The sequence below is a fragment of the Ixodes scapularis genome, unplaced genomic scaffold, assembly GCF_016920785.2.
Source record: "Ixodes scapularis isolate PalLabHiFi unplaced genomic scaffold, ASM1692078v2 PGA_scaffold13__105_contigs__length_92229423, whole genome shotgun sequence".
NCBI classification, from domain to species: Eukaryota; Metazoa; Arthropoda; class Arachnida; order Ixodida; family Ixodidae; genus Ixodes; species Ixodes scapularis.
The window spans coordinates 48625001-48643380 of NW_024609839.1; the positions used below are offsets into that span (position 1 = coordinate 48625001).

Here is an 18380-nt window from a genome sequence, read left to right on the forward strand (position 1 = left end):
TATTGTGTAGACTTCCAAGCTCCATGCTTTGCACAATGCTAAGGCTTGTTCAAATAGGTGCTATAGAGCCGTGAGGAATAATACAACTTAAATTAACTTCTTTAGCTGTTTCCTAAAATATGAAACAAAAATGTTGAATGAAGCTCCAGAGTAGCAATTCACTAAAACTTCAGAGAGCACCCAAGTCAACAAATCACTTGGGACCATTTTGTCCAGCTTTACGCTTGGTACCATACTGTCCAAAACCACTTTGTCCTACACCCGACGCCGGCATCTTGGTGCTTAGTACAGAGCAGATGCAACTGCCGATCGTCAAGATTCGAAAGTGCGACTTCCTCAGCATTAGATTCGGTGTTAGGAAACTCGTGTAATATTACTTTGCTCAGTCATGAACTGTTAAAACATTTGTAGAGGACGAAAAAGCATTCTTTTGAGACTTCAGATAAAGCTTCAGGTAGCAACTAAGATTTTTGAGCCCCAAGATGGGCAAGCATTACTCTGAAGCATAGCTTTTGGTGGCTCTAGTCTAGAGGATGCCATCCTTTGTTGTACCCCATGCTGACAGCACATGCTAAAAAAAATTCAAAGAAATCTCCGTAAAAAAAATGTCGCCATACCACAGTCAGAGCGAAGAGTGCGTGCAGGGACAGATTTTCACAAGCTTCAAAACAGAGGAAGGAAAATAAGCGATCAGAACATTAACGACCAGATGTCATCACCCTAAGCAAAGCGCACATAAAGGCACCCCAGTTTGATGGACTTTTCACATTCGTGCCAGACTGGCGATGAACAAGTATTCAAATATATATATTACTTATTCCAAATTACGAGTTTACCTTCTAAAACGAGCATGGGTGTTCTGGGCTGTAGACTTGCAGGTTTCGAAACCATGTACACGAACAGAACGAAGTGGTACCATGTTTTCTTATACTTTTTATTCTGCACGTTTAAAAATTCACATATATAATCTAAAAATAAAATGACAGTAAAAATCCTGGTATAATAAATACCAGTCCAATTGGCTTGAAGGCTGCATGCTTACAATAGGAGCAGCGACAGGTGTATGCGAAATCGGATCAGTGCGCAGTTCACGGAAACAGGTTTTCCTTATGAGAAGCAAGAGGGGGCTTGAGAGAGCAACGTTTGACTTCAAGCTCCAGCTTTTGGATCAGCTTCATCTGCTTGAGGTTTTGCTCCTGCAGTTTGAGGACCCCCTGCAAGAGCAAGAATATGGGCACGTGAGATGGCGTTTCAAACCAAAATAGTCAAGGCACGAGACACACAACACCTCTGAAATTCAAAGCAGATTATGATTACCAAATCCAGACTTTCTTCTTGTTTTAAGTGTATTTACAAAACCTTACAACCTTTTGCCCAACCATGTTGCCACCTGGTGGAAGACTGGATTCCAGGATTTTGAGGACGAAACAATGTGCGCATTAGGAAGAAGAGGGCAGGAAAGTTTTTTACCCATTTCACACGGCAGCTTCAAGGTACTTTTAACTAAGGATCTTTTAGTAAAGAGAGCTGGAGGCCGTCGCACGGCACATAAAGGTCCCTTTAACTAAGGGAGGGCTTATGTTGAAGGGAGCTCTCGCCAACTCGCCTCATCGCTTCACCCATGAACTCGAAATAAAAAAATGACTGATATATGCTGTTGAGTGCTTTATAACAAATTGAATATTTCCAAGTAGCAGTTATTGGATTAAGCCTGAACACAAGCACGGAGCAATATGCTAGTGAGAAACACTCATGCTAGCAGATTCAGCCACCATGTATTCTGTTGAACGTGTCCGTTTCAATATTACAGCCAATTATACAACACAACGGCGTACGCAAATCCAAGCATTGGCATGTGCCTCTCATTTTTAAACGTCTTGAAAGGAGGCATTTTATATTAGAGTGAATCTGTACAATGCCTGCTGCCAGTGGCTTCTTGTATAGCAAAGCAAAACGGTAACTAGAACAAACTAGGTAACGATTTTCGAAGCAGTATTTTACCAGTTCTTTGAGTTTCAAAACACCGTCTGAAACCTTGGGCCCACCATGCAGCTGCAATGCACTGCCGGTCTGAGGAGGCCAAATGCATAAGATTGCGAACCTTTTACAGGACAGCATACGCAAATCGTTCGTGGACAAACCTTTCACTTCAAAACAATACCTCAGCTTCTTCATTGGACCGCCTCAAGGTGCGCTTTGCACCACTCGCTCCAAGCTCATCCGCCATGTAGAAAAAGGCTTTTCTTCCTCGTTTATGCTAGTTCACGAGCTACAAATCGTTACGACAAGGCCGATACAAAAAGTATGGCCAGTACTACCTATTCACACATTCATCCTCCGTTTATTCACCGTGTGATACTGAATGCCATTTACTAAAGTACCTTTAGCTAAGGGACCTTAGCTAAAGGTAGATACTTGCTGCCGTGTGAATGGGGTATTAGAATTAACTTGGGGGCAAAAGATAAGCCACAATAGGAACAAAGGGGACTTTGGGGAAGCCCAATCTAGGTCACTGCTGGACAATGGAGCCAGCAGGGTGTAGGTACCTCAGTCGAAGCAGTGCTTGCGCTTGTTTGAGCACATGCTCGCATTTTCATACCAGAACCTCTTAGACTGGCGATTTCCTAAAAAGGTCAATTAATTCTGCATCGGCTAAACCAGTGGTCCTCAAATGGGGGTCCGTAGACCCTTCGGGGTCTTTGAACGCCTTCTTAGGGTACTGAAAGCCCTCAACCAAACAATACTAAAATTATGCTGACCGTCTTGCATGCACAGCAAGTGAGTATGGTTCTGTTCTAGTACTTCAAAGTAAGTTTGCATACATCGAGTTCTTTATTTACACTTTTGTTATCGTAATCGTCCATTATTTCCCCGTCCTCCCCAGTGGATGAGTCCCCCATCACTTCTGCCAGCAAAGAGGTCCTTAAACATGAATGGTTGAGAACCAAACTATAAATATTAATAGCCTAAAAGATACAGAATTTTTCGAATCTGGATTTCAGCATGATATGTTTTGTAAAAACCTCTAGGAATCCGCCATGCATAGGTAGAAGTTACGCAAAGTACAGAAAAAGGCATGGGTGCCTAACCCTGGGGAGTACTCAATTAAGCACGTGATTCATAACTCATTGACAAAAGAGCGGTTATTGCTACAACACTGAAAAGGCTACTTGCCGCCTGGTAATGCTGCCGTTCTTCGGTGACTTTGGTGAGGTAGTGGATCTTCTGCTTGTGGTTCTGGTGACCCATCAGCTCAGAGAACTTGTGGTGCAACTTGGACAGCTCCGATTCGGTAGCCTGGTTTCTCTCTGCCAGGTGGCGCCTCTCAACGTCATAAAGCTCCAGCTGCAACTAGAAAAAACGAAGTGCCACCGCACATCGTCATTGTTCGGAGAAAGAAAATGAGAAAACTGTACCCATCAAAATTTTGGGGTTTTACGGGCTAAACCGACCAAGGGCATCTGGCACACCCCAGCGGAGGGCACAGGATTAATTCCGACCCCCCAGGGGTCTTGATGTGCAACTGAAATCTCAATTACCGGTGCCTTCTCTGCCAACGAGCCTTCATCAAATTGTAAGCACCTCGGCCAGGATTTGAACTCTCCGCCTGGGGATTCGTAGGCCAGCGCTTTTGGAGCCAGGCTCCAAAAGTACTGGTGTGAAGCGAGTTGGCTCAAAATGCCTACCCACAACGGTGGAAGCAATTTTATCTGGTGTTCAATCCTTCAGCTGCAGTAGACCCTCTTTGAGAGTGTGTGCTCTCTGGTAACTGCTCAAGAGTGTTATTTTGGGCATGCATTGGAGACGAGTGCTGTGTCAGCCTCGGTGTGAGCTGAAATCTAACTGCACGCTTCACGCAGGAAACAATGACCAAACCATGGCGGCTGCGGTGTTGCACAATGAACCTTTGGAAAGGGTTTGTTGGTTACTGCCAGAAATTATTTTTTCAATTCAAGGGGAGGGGTGAGAATGCATTCTTTTAGAATTTCAGAAGGTGCTTTTACCCAAGTCAAGCGCTAAATAAGTAACAATCCCAAGGCCCCATTTGGTTCTGAGTCTATTCCTTGCCAAGTCGGAAAACACCATGTTGCGAACCTTCCGATCGTTATTCTGGCAAAACGCTACAGTCCTTTCCCACTAACCTGGAAGGGTGCGACCCTGGCCTGCAGCAATTCATAGTCGTTCTTCCACCTGCATACAAAATACAAAATGGAAGGAGTGAGCATATCAGCTAGCGGCACAGAATTCATTACAACGAAAGTGCCGTATCCAGTGCATCACATAATGTGTGTTAAATTCTTGTTTATGTATATATATATATATATATTTTTTTTTGCAATGTGTATCCCTCTACAATAGTACCCCGAAAAGGTGTTGTAGGTATCGAATAAACAAATGTCGGCAAATACAAGGGGAAACCCTTGTATTTGCCGGGGAAACCGGGAGAAAAGTGGTGTAGAATTCAGCCTACAGTTCCGCTCGCAGAGGTAAACGTTTTTATGGCTTTAACCAAGTGCCGAGTTGCACGCTAAAATATAGCGCATTGCGCTTGCCACATAGCATTTATCCAAGTTAAAGGCCATTTCAGAAAGTGTGCCTCTCTTTAAAATCCATGTATAGTGCTTTAAGGCAGAGACATATTCACCTTTGGGCTTCTGCACAAGAGTCCTCGAGTCGTTTCTGGAGTATGCTTACCTCCCTGAAAACAATATAAAAGTTAAAGGGGTCTGAAAAATTTTACCACAATTCTGAGCGATTTGTCTATCTGGAATCCTTGTCCTTTATGATACAACCCACATTCATTCTTTTGGTTGTCTAAGTTCATTTACTAGCATAAAAGCGAAAATTTTGGCCTCCCAGAGAACTTCCCTCTCGGTCCTAAAAAGACATCCAACACAATGCTCAGATACTCTTAAGATAGTTGTCTGACTGAGCTCTAGCATCGCCTATTACACCGCGGTCAACTTTTAGGTGTCGAGCCGTACGCCTATACAGTATGGCGCTTCAGCTACGTGACGTGCTACAGAGGAGTTTAGGAAATTGCTCGCAACATCAATTGGTCGAGCTGCAACCCGATACGATCGTCAAAGGACGAGTTGTGAATATGCTCTCACTTTGACTAGTCAACTGCCGATCTGCCTTCAGGAAAAGGAAAATAAAAATGGAAATATGAAACAATCGCCTTTGCGTACAGGTTATCACTAAGAAGGTTGCGGTAAAGAAAAATTAATGGAAAACTCTCAACCATAAAGACGGCCGTGGGGGAATTAAGACGTCCTACGACTACATCCATGGTAAATAAATGGCACAAAACGTATGTGCCAATACAGTGCAACCCACTTATAACGATGCAGTGTATAATAATGAACAGCTTATTACGATCAGTTTCCAGAGTTTCTAGACTGGAAATGATAAGTTTCTAGTCCAGATACAACGATAATCGGTTCTATAGATTGAAATTTCGGGTTGTCATTATCGTCATAAGTGGGTTGCACTGTAGTTGAGAGGACACCTGTGCACGTCCCTCCTTGCTATTCATTTTGCAAAGTCCTGGGTTTGAATCCTCTTGGGGTTTATTTTAGTGCTATGTTTTGTTGTTATTCTAATCCACCATGACATTGTGGAACCGCATTCCACAACAAATGTGAGCCGCGGTGGGACAAGTAGCATGGCTAAAACTGTTACCAAACAACAAAAACCCCCGACACGTCTGAAACTGGAACTGTATTCCAATCAAGTGATGTAGTGGCATCCAACTATTACAAGAACGCCAATAAACAACTGACAGTTTTTATCACTCTCAATTTATTATTTAAAGGGTAATTAAAGTTGAATACCTGTTCTTTTACACAGCTACCACAATGTTTTGTTGCTCGTGCTGCTCTAGGGCGTCGCATGGTTGTTACAGACAGTCCCAAAAATGTGATGTTTAAGCATGGTTAATAAAATGCAGACAATAGTTTGCTGCAATACTTCGAGGCCTAATGAATATTTAAAAAAATAAAATCGGGCAGGTGCATTTTATTTTGAAGACCCCTTTAAAGCAGTGAAGACAAAAATGCCCTTGGCAATGAAGTTTACAAATACAGTGGTGGAACTGACAAGCGGTGATTAGGAGCAGCTCTTGTAGCAGGGTTAAACGGGTTTTGGAGCAGAGATTCCCACTTTTAGAGCAGACAATTTTGAGCTTTCATGTCAAAAAATTTTATACAATCTCTTTGAAAGTTAGCCTGTGGAAAAAACTGCAGTTATTGGAATGTTGGAAGACTAAATAGTAATACCTACCAAGGACCTGGCCTCTGCAATTATTTATTTACTGAACAATCCTATGCCGGCAATTTTGTAGATGTTTCAATTAACCTATTAGGAGTACCGATGGTGCTTCTGTCTGGGTTTGATGTAAAAAGATGTTTTTGCCTACTGTATAGGGTATACATCACAGTGACACAATTGTTGAGAGTTCGACATCAAACAAACACTTTTGTGTTGAATGTGTCTCGCACTGCCCTCGCTCGCATTCAACTTGCTGCTGCTCATAGAGCAGCTAAGCAGAGCACAACGCTAATCTCACCAATCGCAACGAGTAGTGCTAGCTATTCATTGTGATCGATGTGAGCACCGTTTGCACAAGAACCGATAATTAACTCTTCATTAGGCATGTGCAAATAATGGATTTTGTGTTCGAAGCAAATTAAAAGTGAACTATGGTTTGAGGGAATATTTTTTAATTGAATATTGGAAAGTTGTGGCACATTGTTCCACGCATTTTACTACTGTTACACCATGCTTAAATGAAAATTCAGCTGAACTCACGAGGGTTGTTCCTAAGCTCCTAATTGCCCACTCGTGAACTCTGTTAAATTTAATCTAGCTATATTTGTAGACTGTAGCCTCAGAATGCCCAGTACCTACATTGGGATGGCAAGGAAACAACAAATGACATAAAATTAAGCATATAAAGGAGCCCAGCCATACCTAAATGAGGGAATTTATAAATCCTACAAGAAAATATTTTCTTTAATTTCGAGTTAAAAAAAAATAAAAAAAATAATGAACACAGGTTTTTAGAACATCGCTGCCTAACATATGCCTTTGCATAATAACCACAGTTAAATGCCGATATTACTGCAATGTAATATCAACAATCGCAGTTTTCTATTTTTTGTTTTAATACACCAGGTGCGTGCATGCACCATACTAGTTTGAAGGTGCGTTTTTCTCCTAAGTGTGTGGCTGCGCTGCAGCGAAGCGAGTCGCGAGATAGCTGTGTCTGCTCTGCGGGTATTGCTTCTCCGCAGTGCACCAGTGCTTGAGAAGCTTACTCAAGGGGGCTAACTCGCTGCAATCAACACTTCGAAAAGTATTAATATCGTAGTAATGTGGAAGCGAATATCGGATAACATATTATTTGAAATTACTATTAGAAAATTAGAATATTCATGCAGCCCTACTCTTTGCACATAATACATAGGCATAAAAAAACTGTACTTTCTTCATTTTCAGTGGCATTGCTAAAAATGCCACGTGCAAGACACTTTCAGTTTCCTTTTCGAGAACAGCTTCCTTTTGGCACAGACACTGCGCAAATTGTGCACAAAGGCAGTCTTTGGAGCAGCATGTAGCAGGTAATTCGTTCTGGCAGTTTGGCGCAATTGGCACAGCAGTTCCACCACTGCAAATAGAACCTCAGCTATATCATAGGCAGTCAGACAACACCCAAGAGTGCACAGTTTCATAGCAAACATTTCGAGAACTGCACGACAGGCGCAAATTGTCACAATACCGACCACCAGACTAATGAGCATACAATAGTATCCACACACTTAAGAACAGAGGAAAATAAAAGTGGGTAGTGTACTCACGTGCGATCCTTTTTGGAGTAGTCCTGGAGGTCCTTGCAAAGCTGGCGATTCTCTTGTTCCAGCTCCCGGCTAACGACCACATACCTCTTGGCCTTCCTTTCCAAGGTGGCGATTTGTTCCGCCTTCAAATCGGACGCTTTGCGCAAGTCGTCGCACGCCTTGGCCAAGTCTGTGCGTTCGGCAGCTGCGGCACGCAGCTCTGCCAGCGCGCACTCCAGCTTCCCTGCAGTCCTCGCCTCCCTGTGCTCGGTTTCTTGCACCTGACCCAGCAGCTGCTCTTGTGACGACTGCAGCTCAGTCAGAGCTCGGACCCCCATAGCGATTTGAGTGTGCAGAGTTGCACTGCAAGTGCGTTCCTCTTCAAGCTCCAGAGCCACGTTATGAAGTTGCTCCCTGGTCTCTCGTTCCCTGTTGTAGGAAGCAGAGAGGTCGCTCAGCGCCTTGCCGAGCTCCTGCTGCAGGCCCCGGGATGCACCCTTCAGCCGCTCCACTTCTGCTTGGAGGAACACCACCTGCTCTTGCATCACCTTCTCTCGGGCTTGGAAGTTCTCCTCTAGCAGCCGCTGTTCTTCCTTTAGAATCCTCAAATTTGTATTGAGCTTCTCTCCTTCTGTCGAGGCGACGTCGGCTCGATCCCTTTGAATCGACACTTCCTTCTGCAACTCCTCCTTCTCAGCAACAAGTTTGGTCACCTGGCCTTCTAACGAAGACTTGTCGCTGCGGAGCGTGCAAAGTTCAATCCCCAACTTGCTGGTCTCGGCAGACATAGTGTCGGCGTCCTTGAGAACTGAAGCGAGATCTTCCTTGATTTCTTGCTTTTCTGTCTCCACCACTGTGAGGTAAGCCTTGAGGGCGATCAATTCCGCTACCAAGCAGTCTTCTTTATCTGAAGCGCACGAAAGTTGCTCCTTCAGTTCAGTGATGGTGTCCTTTGCCTGCAGGAAGACGTTTTCGGCGGCTTCACGATCCACAACAATTTCCTCGCATTGTGCCTTTACCGTGGCTAGTTCCGATTCCAGGGAAACCTTCAGTGACATCAGCTTTTCGATATCTTCGCCCAGCTGAAGGTTGACTGCTGTAGCTTGAGCCTGCTCGGTCCTTTCGTGCTCCAGCGTCTTGCTAACCTCGGCAATTTCATCAGTTTTCAAGCGAAGCATTTCCTCGAGGCACAAAATCGAGGCGTTGGCATTATCGACGTCTTGTTGGAGTTTTTGAGCAAGCTCGGTTTGTTGTTGGGCTGCTGCAGTCTGCTCGATTTGCCATGTAGTCATCCGATTCTGAAGCTGTTCTTGTTGCTTCTGGATCTCTTCCTTCTCTTGTCGAAGAAGCGAAATTTCAGCCATGAAGTTGCTCACTTGCTGCAGCAGTTCATCGTGCGCCTGCTCCTGATAGATCCTCTCAGCAGACACCATCTCATCTGCAAAAAAATATTTTGCTCACTGCGTCAAAAAAAAAAATCCAACGAACAAAAATTGTTTTTTAGCTATCGGCAAGGTGGGAAGCATAAAGACACCTCTAATGAGTAAAGAGCAGGAGTAAGCAACATTATTTTCAAGCTTTCAGGAGAAGACGAAATTCAGGTTACCTGAAGACGCTAGTAAACGCTAAGCAATGTTCGACCGAATGGGCCAGTTTTCATACACATGTAGCAGAAATTGGGTTAACAGGCTAAAATGATTAGTGTTGGTATTAGTCGACAGGCAGAATGCATGCTCTGTTTGCAGATGAGGTCCTCAGGGTCAGCACTGGCACCATTTCCGTCGTTTCACCAGCATTTCCCACAAACTAGCCAAAATTGGAGACTCAAAAATAGTAAAACGACTGCTCCAATGCGAATGCGTATTCCAGCACGGAATATGCTTTCCACCACGACGCCAGATCTCGCTTATTTTACGAAGAGTGCACGGCCCGAGCCATGTAGCACAGGTCGTTTCCGGACCCGGGCCGAGCCCAGGCAAAGTAGTATGTATTGTTTCTGGGCCCGGGCCTGGCTGAGGCCCGGAAATACGCAAATGCTGAAAATTTCTAATTTATTGTGACTTTAGTTCATACTGGATTGCATAAAAACTGACTTGTACATGTCCCACAATATCTCGAAACTTTTCTTCGTCTTTTGAAGGAGTGCTATGAAGATCCCCATCTTGACATTCACATTTTTATGCCGACACAATGCCTTGACACCATCTTTCATGCCAATTAGGCTAAACGAATCAAATGCACCTACACCTCCCAAAGGTAGCTTTGAATTTAAGAGATGAGGCATGCCTTGGCCTCTCACCGGGCCGGGCCTGATCAGGTAGGCATCTCATCGGGCCTGGTACGGACCAGGGCCGATACCAATGACAGCATCAACATTGCATCGCACAGTGCAGCGCTGCCCGCTCGGACTTCCACTATGCGCGCGCAGTCTTGACCGCACCTGCACCTTTTCGCAGCCGCGTTTCTCGGTCTCGTGCCCGACTCTGTTCGGCTTCTTGTCAATTGAAAACTTGTTCGTGTCCAGAGTCACTATACACAAACTCATCTCTGTTACGTCACGGCGCGGTGGTGGCGCGTCGGTCGCACTTCCGGTCTGGGGCTGTGGGCAGAAGTCCCCATGCGAGACGTGTATTCCTGCGTTGTTTTGAAAGGAACCAGACAAAAACCAGCCTTTTCGTCAAAACGCCGCGACTGGGGCTGTACCAAAAGTGTCTAGAAAGGTTTGAAGGTCAGTTTTTACGTGCTCGGTTCGTCCAAGAATCTGGATATGTGCCGTAAAAAGGGAAAAGCAGATGCCGTCGGACAACGATTGCTTGTGCGGGAAGCACTTTGGGTTGAATTCACGGATACTTGTGGTCATTAGATTTATTTGTTTTGCTGCAACATGAACGCTGGAAAACCGTCAAATCGTGCGGACCACCTGCGGACTACGTTCAGTGCGTCTTCAAGTTCAAACGGCCGCCCGATCGTTTAAACTGTCGTCTGCTCTTTCAAACGTTTCTGCTTGTCGTCTGCTCTCTTAGACGACGCCGGCCCGTAGACCAAATGATGGCCCGGTACTTGCGATAAGAAGCAAGTGCAGGCCTCAAAAGACTTAAATTTGAAGGTTGGTAAGCAGGCTCAATGTAAACAGTAGATACAAGGAGATGTTGATCATTGTTACCAGTGACCATCACCGATGGTTATGCCTAATTCACTTGGTCCGATTCTGCTTGCGATTTTCAGTATTGACATCGACCATCTCGGCTATGGTTCACGCTTTTGCAGCCCGAGCGACGTCGCGACTGAAAATTGCGAGCGAAATCTCATCATGCGAATCAGGCTTTAGCGTTCGTACTGCGGCGTCCACGCGGAAGGAATCGCCACATGTCACATTATTCACGCGAAGTTTTGTGGTGTAACGAGCCTCGGTAATTTCGCTGACGCCGCTCGAGATAGTCATCGCCAGAAAGACATAGAATCAACAATTCGAACGCGAAAAAGGGCAGGGGGACTCACACCGACGCCGACAACATCGCGTTTCCATGGTTTGTTTATGGGCGACGGCGAGCTTCTTGCCCACACCCCCATCGCGCATGCGCGGCGCCGGTGGCGTCCGCTGGGGTCGCTCCCGTTTGTTTGTAAACATGAGTTGGTGTATAAGTTCTTACGTCGTATGACCCACAGAAGTTGCTCCGAGCTGGGAGGGTCAATCGTGCCCCCAGAGTTGTAGGCGGACAAAACGGCAACACACCGCCACATTTTTCGTATTTCTGTGCTAGAATATGGCCCTACAAAGTGCTTGTATTCTCGACTGTCCCGAAAGAACCACGAGACAACGTTCACTATACTCTGTTCCACGATAACTGTGGAGCCTACAGCCCCCGCAACCCAAAAAGAGTGTCTGAGCGAGGCACGTGACATCACGTCGTGGGAGCGTGTGGGTCGCTTCGTTGAGGAACCAGCTGTCGTCTGCTGGCCAAGAGTCGTCTGCTGCAAAACTAAGAACTTTGGGTTAATGTCCGCCGTCTCAACGTTGCCGTCCGCTAGAGTAGCAAGCTCTTTGGGAACAGTTCATGAGACAATTGTATGCTCAATTCACCAGCAAATTTATGGCGGGTACTAATTCCAGGGCAACATTTTAAAGGGACATTGAACCGAAATTCGGAGCTTACAAAACAAGACCGGAGCGATAGGCGGGACGCTGCAAAACCCAGAAACATCACTCGCACAGCGATCTCTAACAGATGGCCATATTTTTGGAAAAGCGCACGATCAAACACAACCGATAAGGCCAAAGAGACATCCGACGTCACGATTTTCATTCCCTCTACTCTTTGCCTCGTCCCCTCAAGCTGGTGAACCGAAATGAAGAGGAGAAAAGCAAGGCTACTTCCCCTCGTTCTCAACTGTTCCAGGAGGATTGAGACTTCATAGTCATTGTTTGATCGTGCCCTTTTTGGAAAATATGGCTATCCATTTGAGATATTGATGTACCAGTGATGTTTAGGAGTTCATAGAGTCCCGTTCAACGCTTCCGAGGCCTCATTTTCCAAAATCCCTTTCAAGCGGAAGTGGTCGATTACACGGCTACAATCGCCACCAACCACAAAACTACATTAAAAGAAAAGAAATCAAAATTTGTTAATATTTATTGCTTATTTTCTTTTATATAGTGCGACCCACTTATCATGATGCAACACTTATTAACGATCAGTTTCTAAAGTTTCTAGACTGGAAATGATCAGTTTCTAGTCCAGATACAACAATAAATTTGGTTATAACGATTGAAATTTCGGGTTTTCTCATTATCGTTATAAGCGAGTTGTACTGTATATCCATAATTAGATGGAATTGCTAGAGTTCAATTGTAGTTAAAAGAAGAAAGAAGCCTGGAACTACTTTCAGTCGTAGGCAGCGCTGTTGCTGTGGCGGTAACGGTGCCTCTGTGGCCTAGAGTGTAGACTGTCACCATAAGACTTGCTCTGACGCTCTTATTGGGTTGCGGGGGCAGCAGCCTCCACAGTTCACCAAGTTACCACGGGACGAAGTATACTGCCAGCAATAGGTAAAGCCTACATGAAAAGTATTTTTTGCTCCTACTATTATACAAGATTGCTCTTCGCTTGCCTGCAGATCGTTAGTCTTGGGATCGAGATTATCACTGCCGTTTTTGCCAGCGCATGGAGGGGATCCGTGTTAGCGCCGACGGTGGCCCCAAACATTTTCAACGGCACTGTGCTCAAAGTAAGTTGACATAGATTAGCAACTGCTACATGGGATATCTACGCGAAATGCCGCTGCCAAGAGCCTCGCTGTGGCGCCACTTCTTGTCGCACACTTCCAATAGTCAACGACAAGGTGAGAATGTCAGGGTGTCTTTCAAACACCCAACCTCTAGCGCAGGCTTGCTGCCTTCTGGCTTGCTTCGGCTGCACGAGCGAGACGACAAAGCGTTATCGTAGGTAGGGAACTCGTGCTGCAGGTGGGACAACTGCCGTTCACCCTCTGTCTGCGACTTTAGAAGTGGTTAGAGCAGGCAGCACTTCCTCACGAGACGTGATACAGACGCCGTCGGTGGTGGCACCTGCAACCAACTGCCAAGGTGCACTCCCTTTTAGGTGCACCTTGGCAGTATACGCGTTGTTTAATCAAATATAAGAGCCGACATTCGCCAACCGCCAAACGGAGTGGACGGAGCTTCGTTTGTCAAAACCCTGCCTCTACGAGCGAGACAATAAACCTGCGTACAAAGCAACGCGATCAATTATTGTGCCGGGACCTCACATTTGTATTCATCCGCATTTCAATGCGAAGAACGGTGCCAAAGAATGAGACCTCCAAAAGCGAGAATCGAATCGAGCTTTCACTTTCCACACGGGCGAGTCTACCATCTTAAGCTTTTACTCTGTCCCCACGCATGCATAACAAAATGAGGCTGCCGCCTTCTTTGCCGACAAACAAAAACCGTGGAGCTCCGCGAAAACGCAGCCTACCGACCTTGGTCATCCTGGTCCCGGTCTGCCGCATCTGCGTAGCCGGTCTCGTCTTCCAGCGACTCCACAAAGACCCCGAGCTCTTTCCTCAGCTCCTGCGTGTCCTTGGTCAGCCTGAGCTCCGTGGTGCACTCCACAGCATCTCTCGAAAGCACGTCGGCCTCTGCAAAGCTCTCGGCAGCGCCGTCGTCCGGTCCGGGCTGTCTTGAGAGGGCCGCGTTTGTGGTGTTCTTCACGCTCCTCCCCATCTTCTTCTTCATGTTGCGCAGGAGTCCCTCGAGCTGGCCGACGTGCGCGGACAGCTTGTTCTTGGAGACCCGCAGCTGGGAGATGAGCCGGTCTCTGTCCTCGAGTTGCTGTAGCAGCTCCGCCATCTTGCGGCGCAGCTTCTCCTTGGGCAGCTGAGCAAGGGCATGAAAAACGGCAGAAAATCGCTTCAATGTCTGACAATATATATTTTCTTTTGAGTGTCTAAATTGGATGCGTGCCAGAAAACAAAAAAAAAAAACATTTTCCTAGGAAAATATTTTTGACACAATATTTAGCTCATGAAACCTGCTTCGAATTAGGAGCGATCCAGAAAACATGCTTCCATTTCAAGATGTCGACGGTGAAATAGACTACTGGTAGACTTTTTGGAATCGATAAGACAAGTTTTGCAACATACATAATGCATTAACTTATTCTTTTTATTTTTGTTGGGAGAGTATTTTGTGGCAGGTGTGTTTATCCGGACACTTAGAGAAAAAAAAAAGTGCTTTAAATTTTATTTGAGAGCAAATGATATAGAAAGAGGCTGCAAGTTCTGCACAAGAGCTTTGAGTGACCAACAAGCAAAAGGACGAAAATGTGCTTTTCCTTGGGCAAAACCAATTACACTGCACGCAAGGATTTATGAGCAAAGCAAAGCGATGCAACAAACATGTTGCTGCCCAGTATACCCATTTCATTCTCTCAATAACCGTAACACCCATATCTAAAGTAACCTCCGACCGTAACTGGCTTCGGGATATCAAATTTAGAACTCCAGAAAAGTACTTTAGATATGAATTTTGGCAAAAAAGGCCAGTTCCAAGCCTTTTTCCCAAAGTTTGGGTGGGTATAAGTCCTGCGAATCTTCATGGTGCAATCAATGTGGAAGTGTTTGGAGTTCCTGCAGCTGGCATTTTCGTAGCTTCATTGATGGGAGACTGATCGTCAGGGATGCTTGCAGCATTTTGGAGTGAACATCTACAGCCACCATTCGTTAAAGCAACAAACTGTGCTCCCTGCCATCAAACTACTTGGCAAGGTATACTGGCTTAGGTCATGCTTCTGCTGCGCACAAGCTCCCACTGCAGAAGTTGAAGCTCGCATGCGCCAAATCACCGTCTGGGCCTACAGTGCAACGTGGGTCATTGGTCACCATAGTCAGTAACAAGGTGAGGTCACCCTAACAATATCCCACACTGCCTGGTGATACTTACAAAAATACAAAGGGGAAGGACATTGGCTCAGAATGGCGAGGGGAGGAATCCTACTCTTGGCTTCCACTTTAGGTGGTGCAAGCCAGAGCCATATATCTAGAGAGTATGGCCATTCGTTGGGAAGTATAGGAGACAAATGAGGAGACACCATTGGCCGAAAGCAGGCTGGGTGTGCTCCAAGGAGTCTTCACAAATTTGAATGTGCCCAACCAGAAGCCGAATATAATACCCTGGCGGTGGTCGCAAGAAACAAACTTGACAAGTGCGTCGGAGTAACTCTCGGCGACTGAAAATATGGTGCACGTAATGTTTCAATCATGGTTATCCAAAATCATGGTGGAAGACCACGACTAGCGGAACAATTGACATAACATGTACACCAAGCGCTAAGGGCCGGGAATCTGCCGTCAGAGCAAAACAAAATTGAGCGACACATTCGTTTCTCTTTCTGCATGATCATGATCAACACATCACGTGCACCCTATTTTCAACCATAAAGGGTTACTTAATTTAACTCTTATGCTCTTATTAAAACTATTAAAGCTGTTTTTCGCTACCACCGCTAGGGGATTCTTTTTGGCTTCTGGTTGGCCAAGAGAGCATGCAGGGGTGGAACTCATGAAATGTACTTGGGAGCAGCCACGGGAGCAGCTGAAACAGCTGTTTTGGAGCAGGTTGGGAGCAGCTAAAGCTAAATTCTAGAGCAGGCAAGGTGCAGCTCAGATCAGTCTTTATTGCACTTCAGCTTGTGTCTTAGACAACCACGGGATCAATTTCAGTTGTGCTTAGCAGCAGATATGAACATGGGTGGTCAGGAACTTAGGTTGTTCAAATAACAGTGTAACAGATGCAAAAACTTGAAAGTTTTTGAGCCTTGATGAGAACCAAACAGTAAGTACCATAGGTTTCTGAAGATAGTGTCATTGATATTTTCTGAGTGGCTTTCAGCTGCTCAAAATGCTAACCAGCACTGCTTATCGCACAACCCACAAAGCTCGACATAGTAATTATATGTGCGAACCACGTGACGTGCGTAAGCAAAGGGCGTGCGGTTGCGTGGAGGAACAGAAAAATAAATTTCGAGTTTATTCTATTGTGCAACTCAATATCGAAGCAGTAGACTACGATTAACGGAGCTACCATATTTGAAGCGATAAGCAGGAGCGAGGTTAAAGTATGCCGAGCAGATTTACCGCTCGCGTGAGAGCTGCTGGCCAACAAGGTTTCGGATCGGACCGCGTTTCGGTTCTATCAAATCACGATTTATCTTGCGGGAATGCGGTTCCAACTTCCAACGATGAAGTACTAAAAGGAATCTTTTGCTCATTTGTTTCCAACTGGGTGACGTCCGGATCCCGGGCAACAGAGCCTCAGGCAATCTGACCATTAACGACTCGACCTCACCTCGGCCGACTTGCTTAACCACTCATGGTTGAAGAAGAACAATCAAGTCGCAGCTGTTGCAGGGCTTGGAATCCGCCCCCGAGTTTTTTCGCATGCTTCCGACTCGGGATACACAGGGAGAATAAACAGAACAAAGGATTGCAATGTCGACCAAGCTAAACACGCTCATTGTTGGCAATCGAGTCGATGGAAACCGAAACCAAGGCAAGATACAATTTTTTTTTGGCGCACGCTTTGCGATGTGATGCGTAATGGCGCAAGGTATTGGCTGTGGCGCAGTTTCTGCAACATGGCGCAGGATGGCGCAGACAAATGAGTCTGGTGCAAAATGGCGCAAATGGCGCAGCCGTTCCACCCCTGGAGCATGTCAAGCCCTCTTTCTGCATCTGGTGCACACCCTGGCTCCGCCCGTGCCTCCGATTGACCAAACTCTCTCTACAGACGGCTCTGGTGCAAGCTACCTCCCATTATAAAGGGTACAACTGTTAGCATCGATCCATTCATTCAGAACGGCAGGGAAGAGGTTTAGTTGTCCTGCCTCCAGCGCGAGCTTTCTACCTTTGACAACACTTCGGCGTCTAGTGCACCTCTAGCGCACACGTGCAGTCAAGGCCCATAGCAAGGCATGGAGAGTGCTGGAGGCCGTATATTCAAGAGACATGCCCTGCAGTTCTTGTCTTGTCAGGGACTATATACAAGACATTAACCTCGCACAAACATTGACACGTGGGAGCTTCCAACGGCTGGACCACGCATTGTAAAAACATCCAAGAAGGCATGCGGTCAGTATTAAAGCATACTAACATGCATGGGTGTTGCGGGAGCCTTGAATGGGGTTCCACATGCTGTTGCAGTTCCAGCAGATCCTGAAATGCAACATGAAACATATACACTGGTGCTTCTCCACCACAACAATTGTATATTTTCTCTTTCACGCTGAACCCATGTAAACCAAAATATTCAAGAATTTAATTCTTTGAGTCAGAGACATATGCAACACTTGCTTCTAATGTAATAAAATGGAGTAACCAGCATGGAAGAATCGCTTCTAATCTAATCTATTGGTGGGAAAAGAACGATTTTCATGGAGTAGCACTAAAAACAATAAAAAGCTGGCTAAAAAAAACAGATAGCACAATGACAACTGCTCCAAGATCAATCGTGGCCGATAAATACTGTACTGACTATATTTAAATTTATTACAGGCCCATGTATCCACCTTTGCTGAATCTTCACAAACTACTTCCATGCCAAGCCCAAGCTTTCATTAAAGGGAATTTCCAAACCCGCGAGTGAGGCATACCAACAACGTTCGATCGGTTCAGGTCAGCTGCATTATCGGGTTGCATCTCCATGCAGGCGCCACTGAACATCGATAGGAGCTTGTCTTACCCGAGTCATGTCTGAAGCGTTCTGCTGCGAGAAATTTCGCACACAGCGCATTGTGCTTCTCCTTGGGTGCGTAGTCTCCCACACCCGGGCCGCACACTGCAAATGGTTACGGGTATTATGTATGAACTCCCAAAATACGAAATTGTACAACTTCAGATGTCTATGAAGGGAGGGGGTATATTGCAACCACCATCCATCTGGGAAAGAAAGACAAGGCAATTAAAGCAGCCAAGAAGCGCGATTCCGAAGGAGGGTTACCCAAAAGCCAGTGGCATCTGAACAAGGGGTAGGGGTAGTGGCAT

The 18380-nt window shown here is 45.8% G+C and overlaps 1 protein-coding gene across 1 annotated transcript; it reads right to left on the reverse strand.

Moving 5' to 3' along the window:
- Positions 1-913: 913 nt before the first annotated feature.
- Positions 914-18174, reverse strand: LOC115324699 (hyaluronan-mediated motility receptor). The gene is made up of 8 exons (XM_040213359.1): positions 18079-18174; positions 17491-17552; positions 13821-14217; positions 7863-9279; positions 4646-4699; positions 4143-4191; positions 3175-3351; positions 914-1214 (listed from the first exon to the last, which is right to left on the reverse strand). Exons 2-8 carry the CDS (start codon positions 17494-17496, stop codon positions 1089-1091), a joined length of 2226 nt encoding a protein of 741 aa, XP_040069293.1. The 5' UTR covers positions 17497-17552; positions 18079-18174; the 3' UTR covers positions 914-1088.
- Positions 18175-18380: the final 206 nt, after the last annotated feature.

Coding starts and splice junctions, on each gene's coding strand:
- LOC115324699 (XM_040213359.1), bottom strand. Junction 9,280..13,820: donor CCGGGACCAGGATGACCAAG/GTCGGTAGGCTG, acceptor ATTTTTTTGCAG/ATGAGATGGTGTCTGCTGAG. Junction 1,215..3,174: donor AACGGCAGCATTACCAGGCG/GCAAGTAGCCTT, acceptor TTGCTCTTGCAG/GGGGTCCTCAAACTGCAGGA.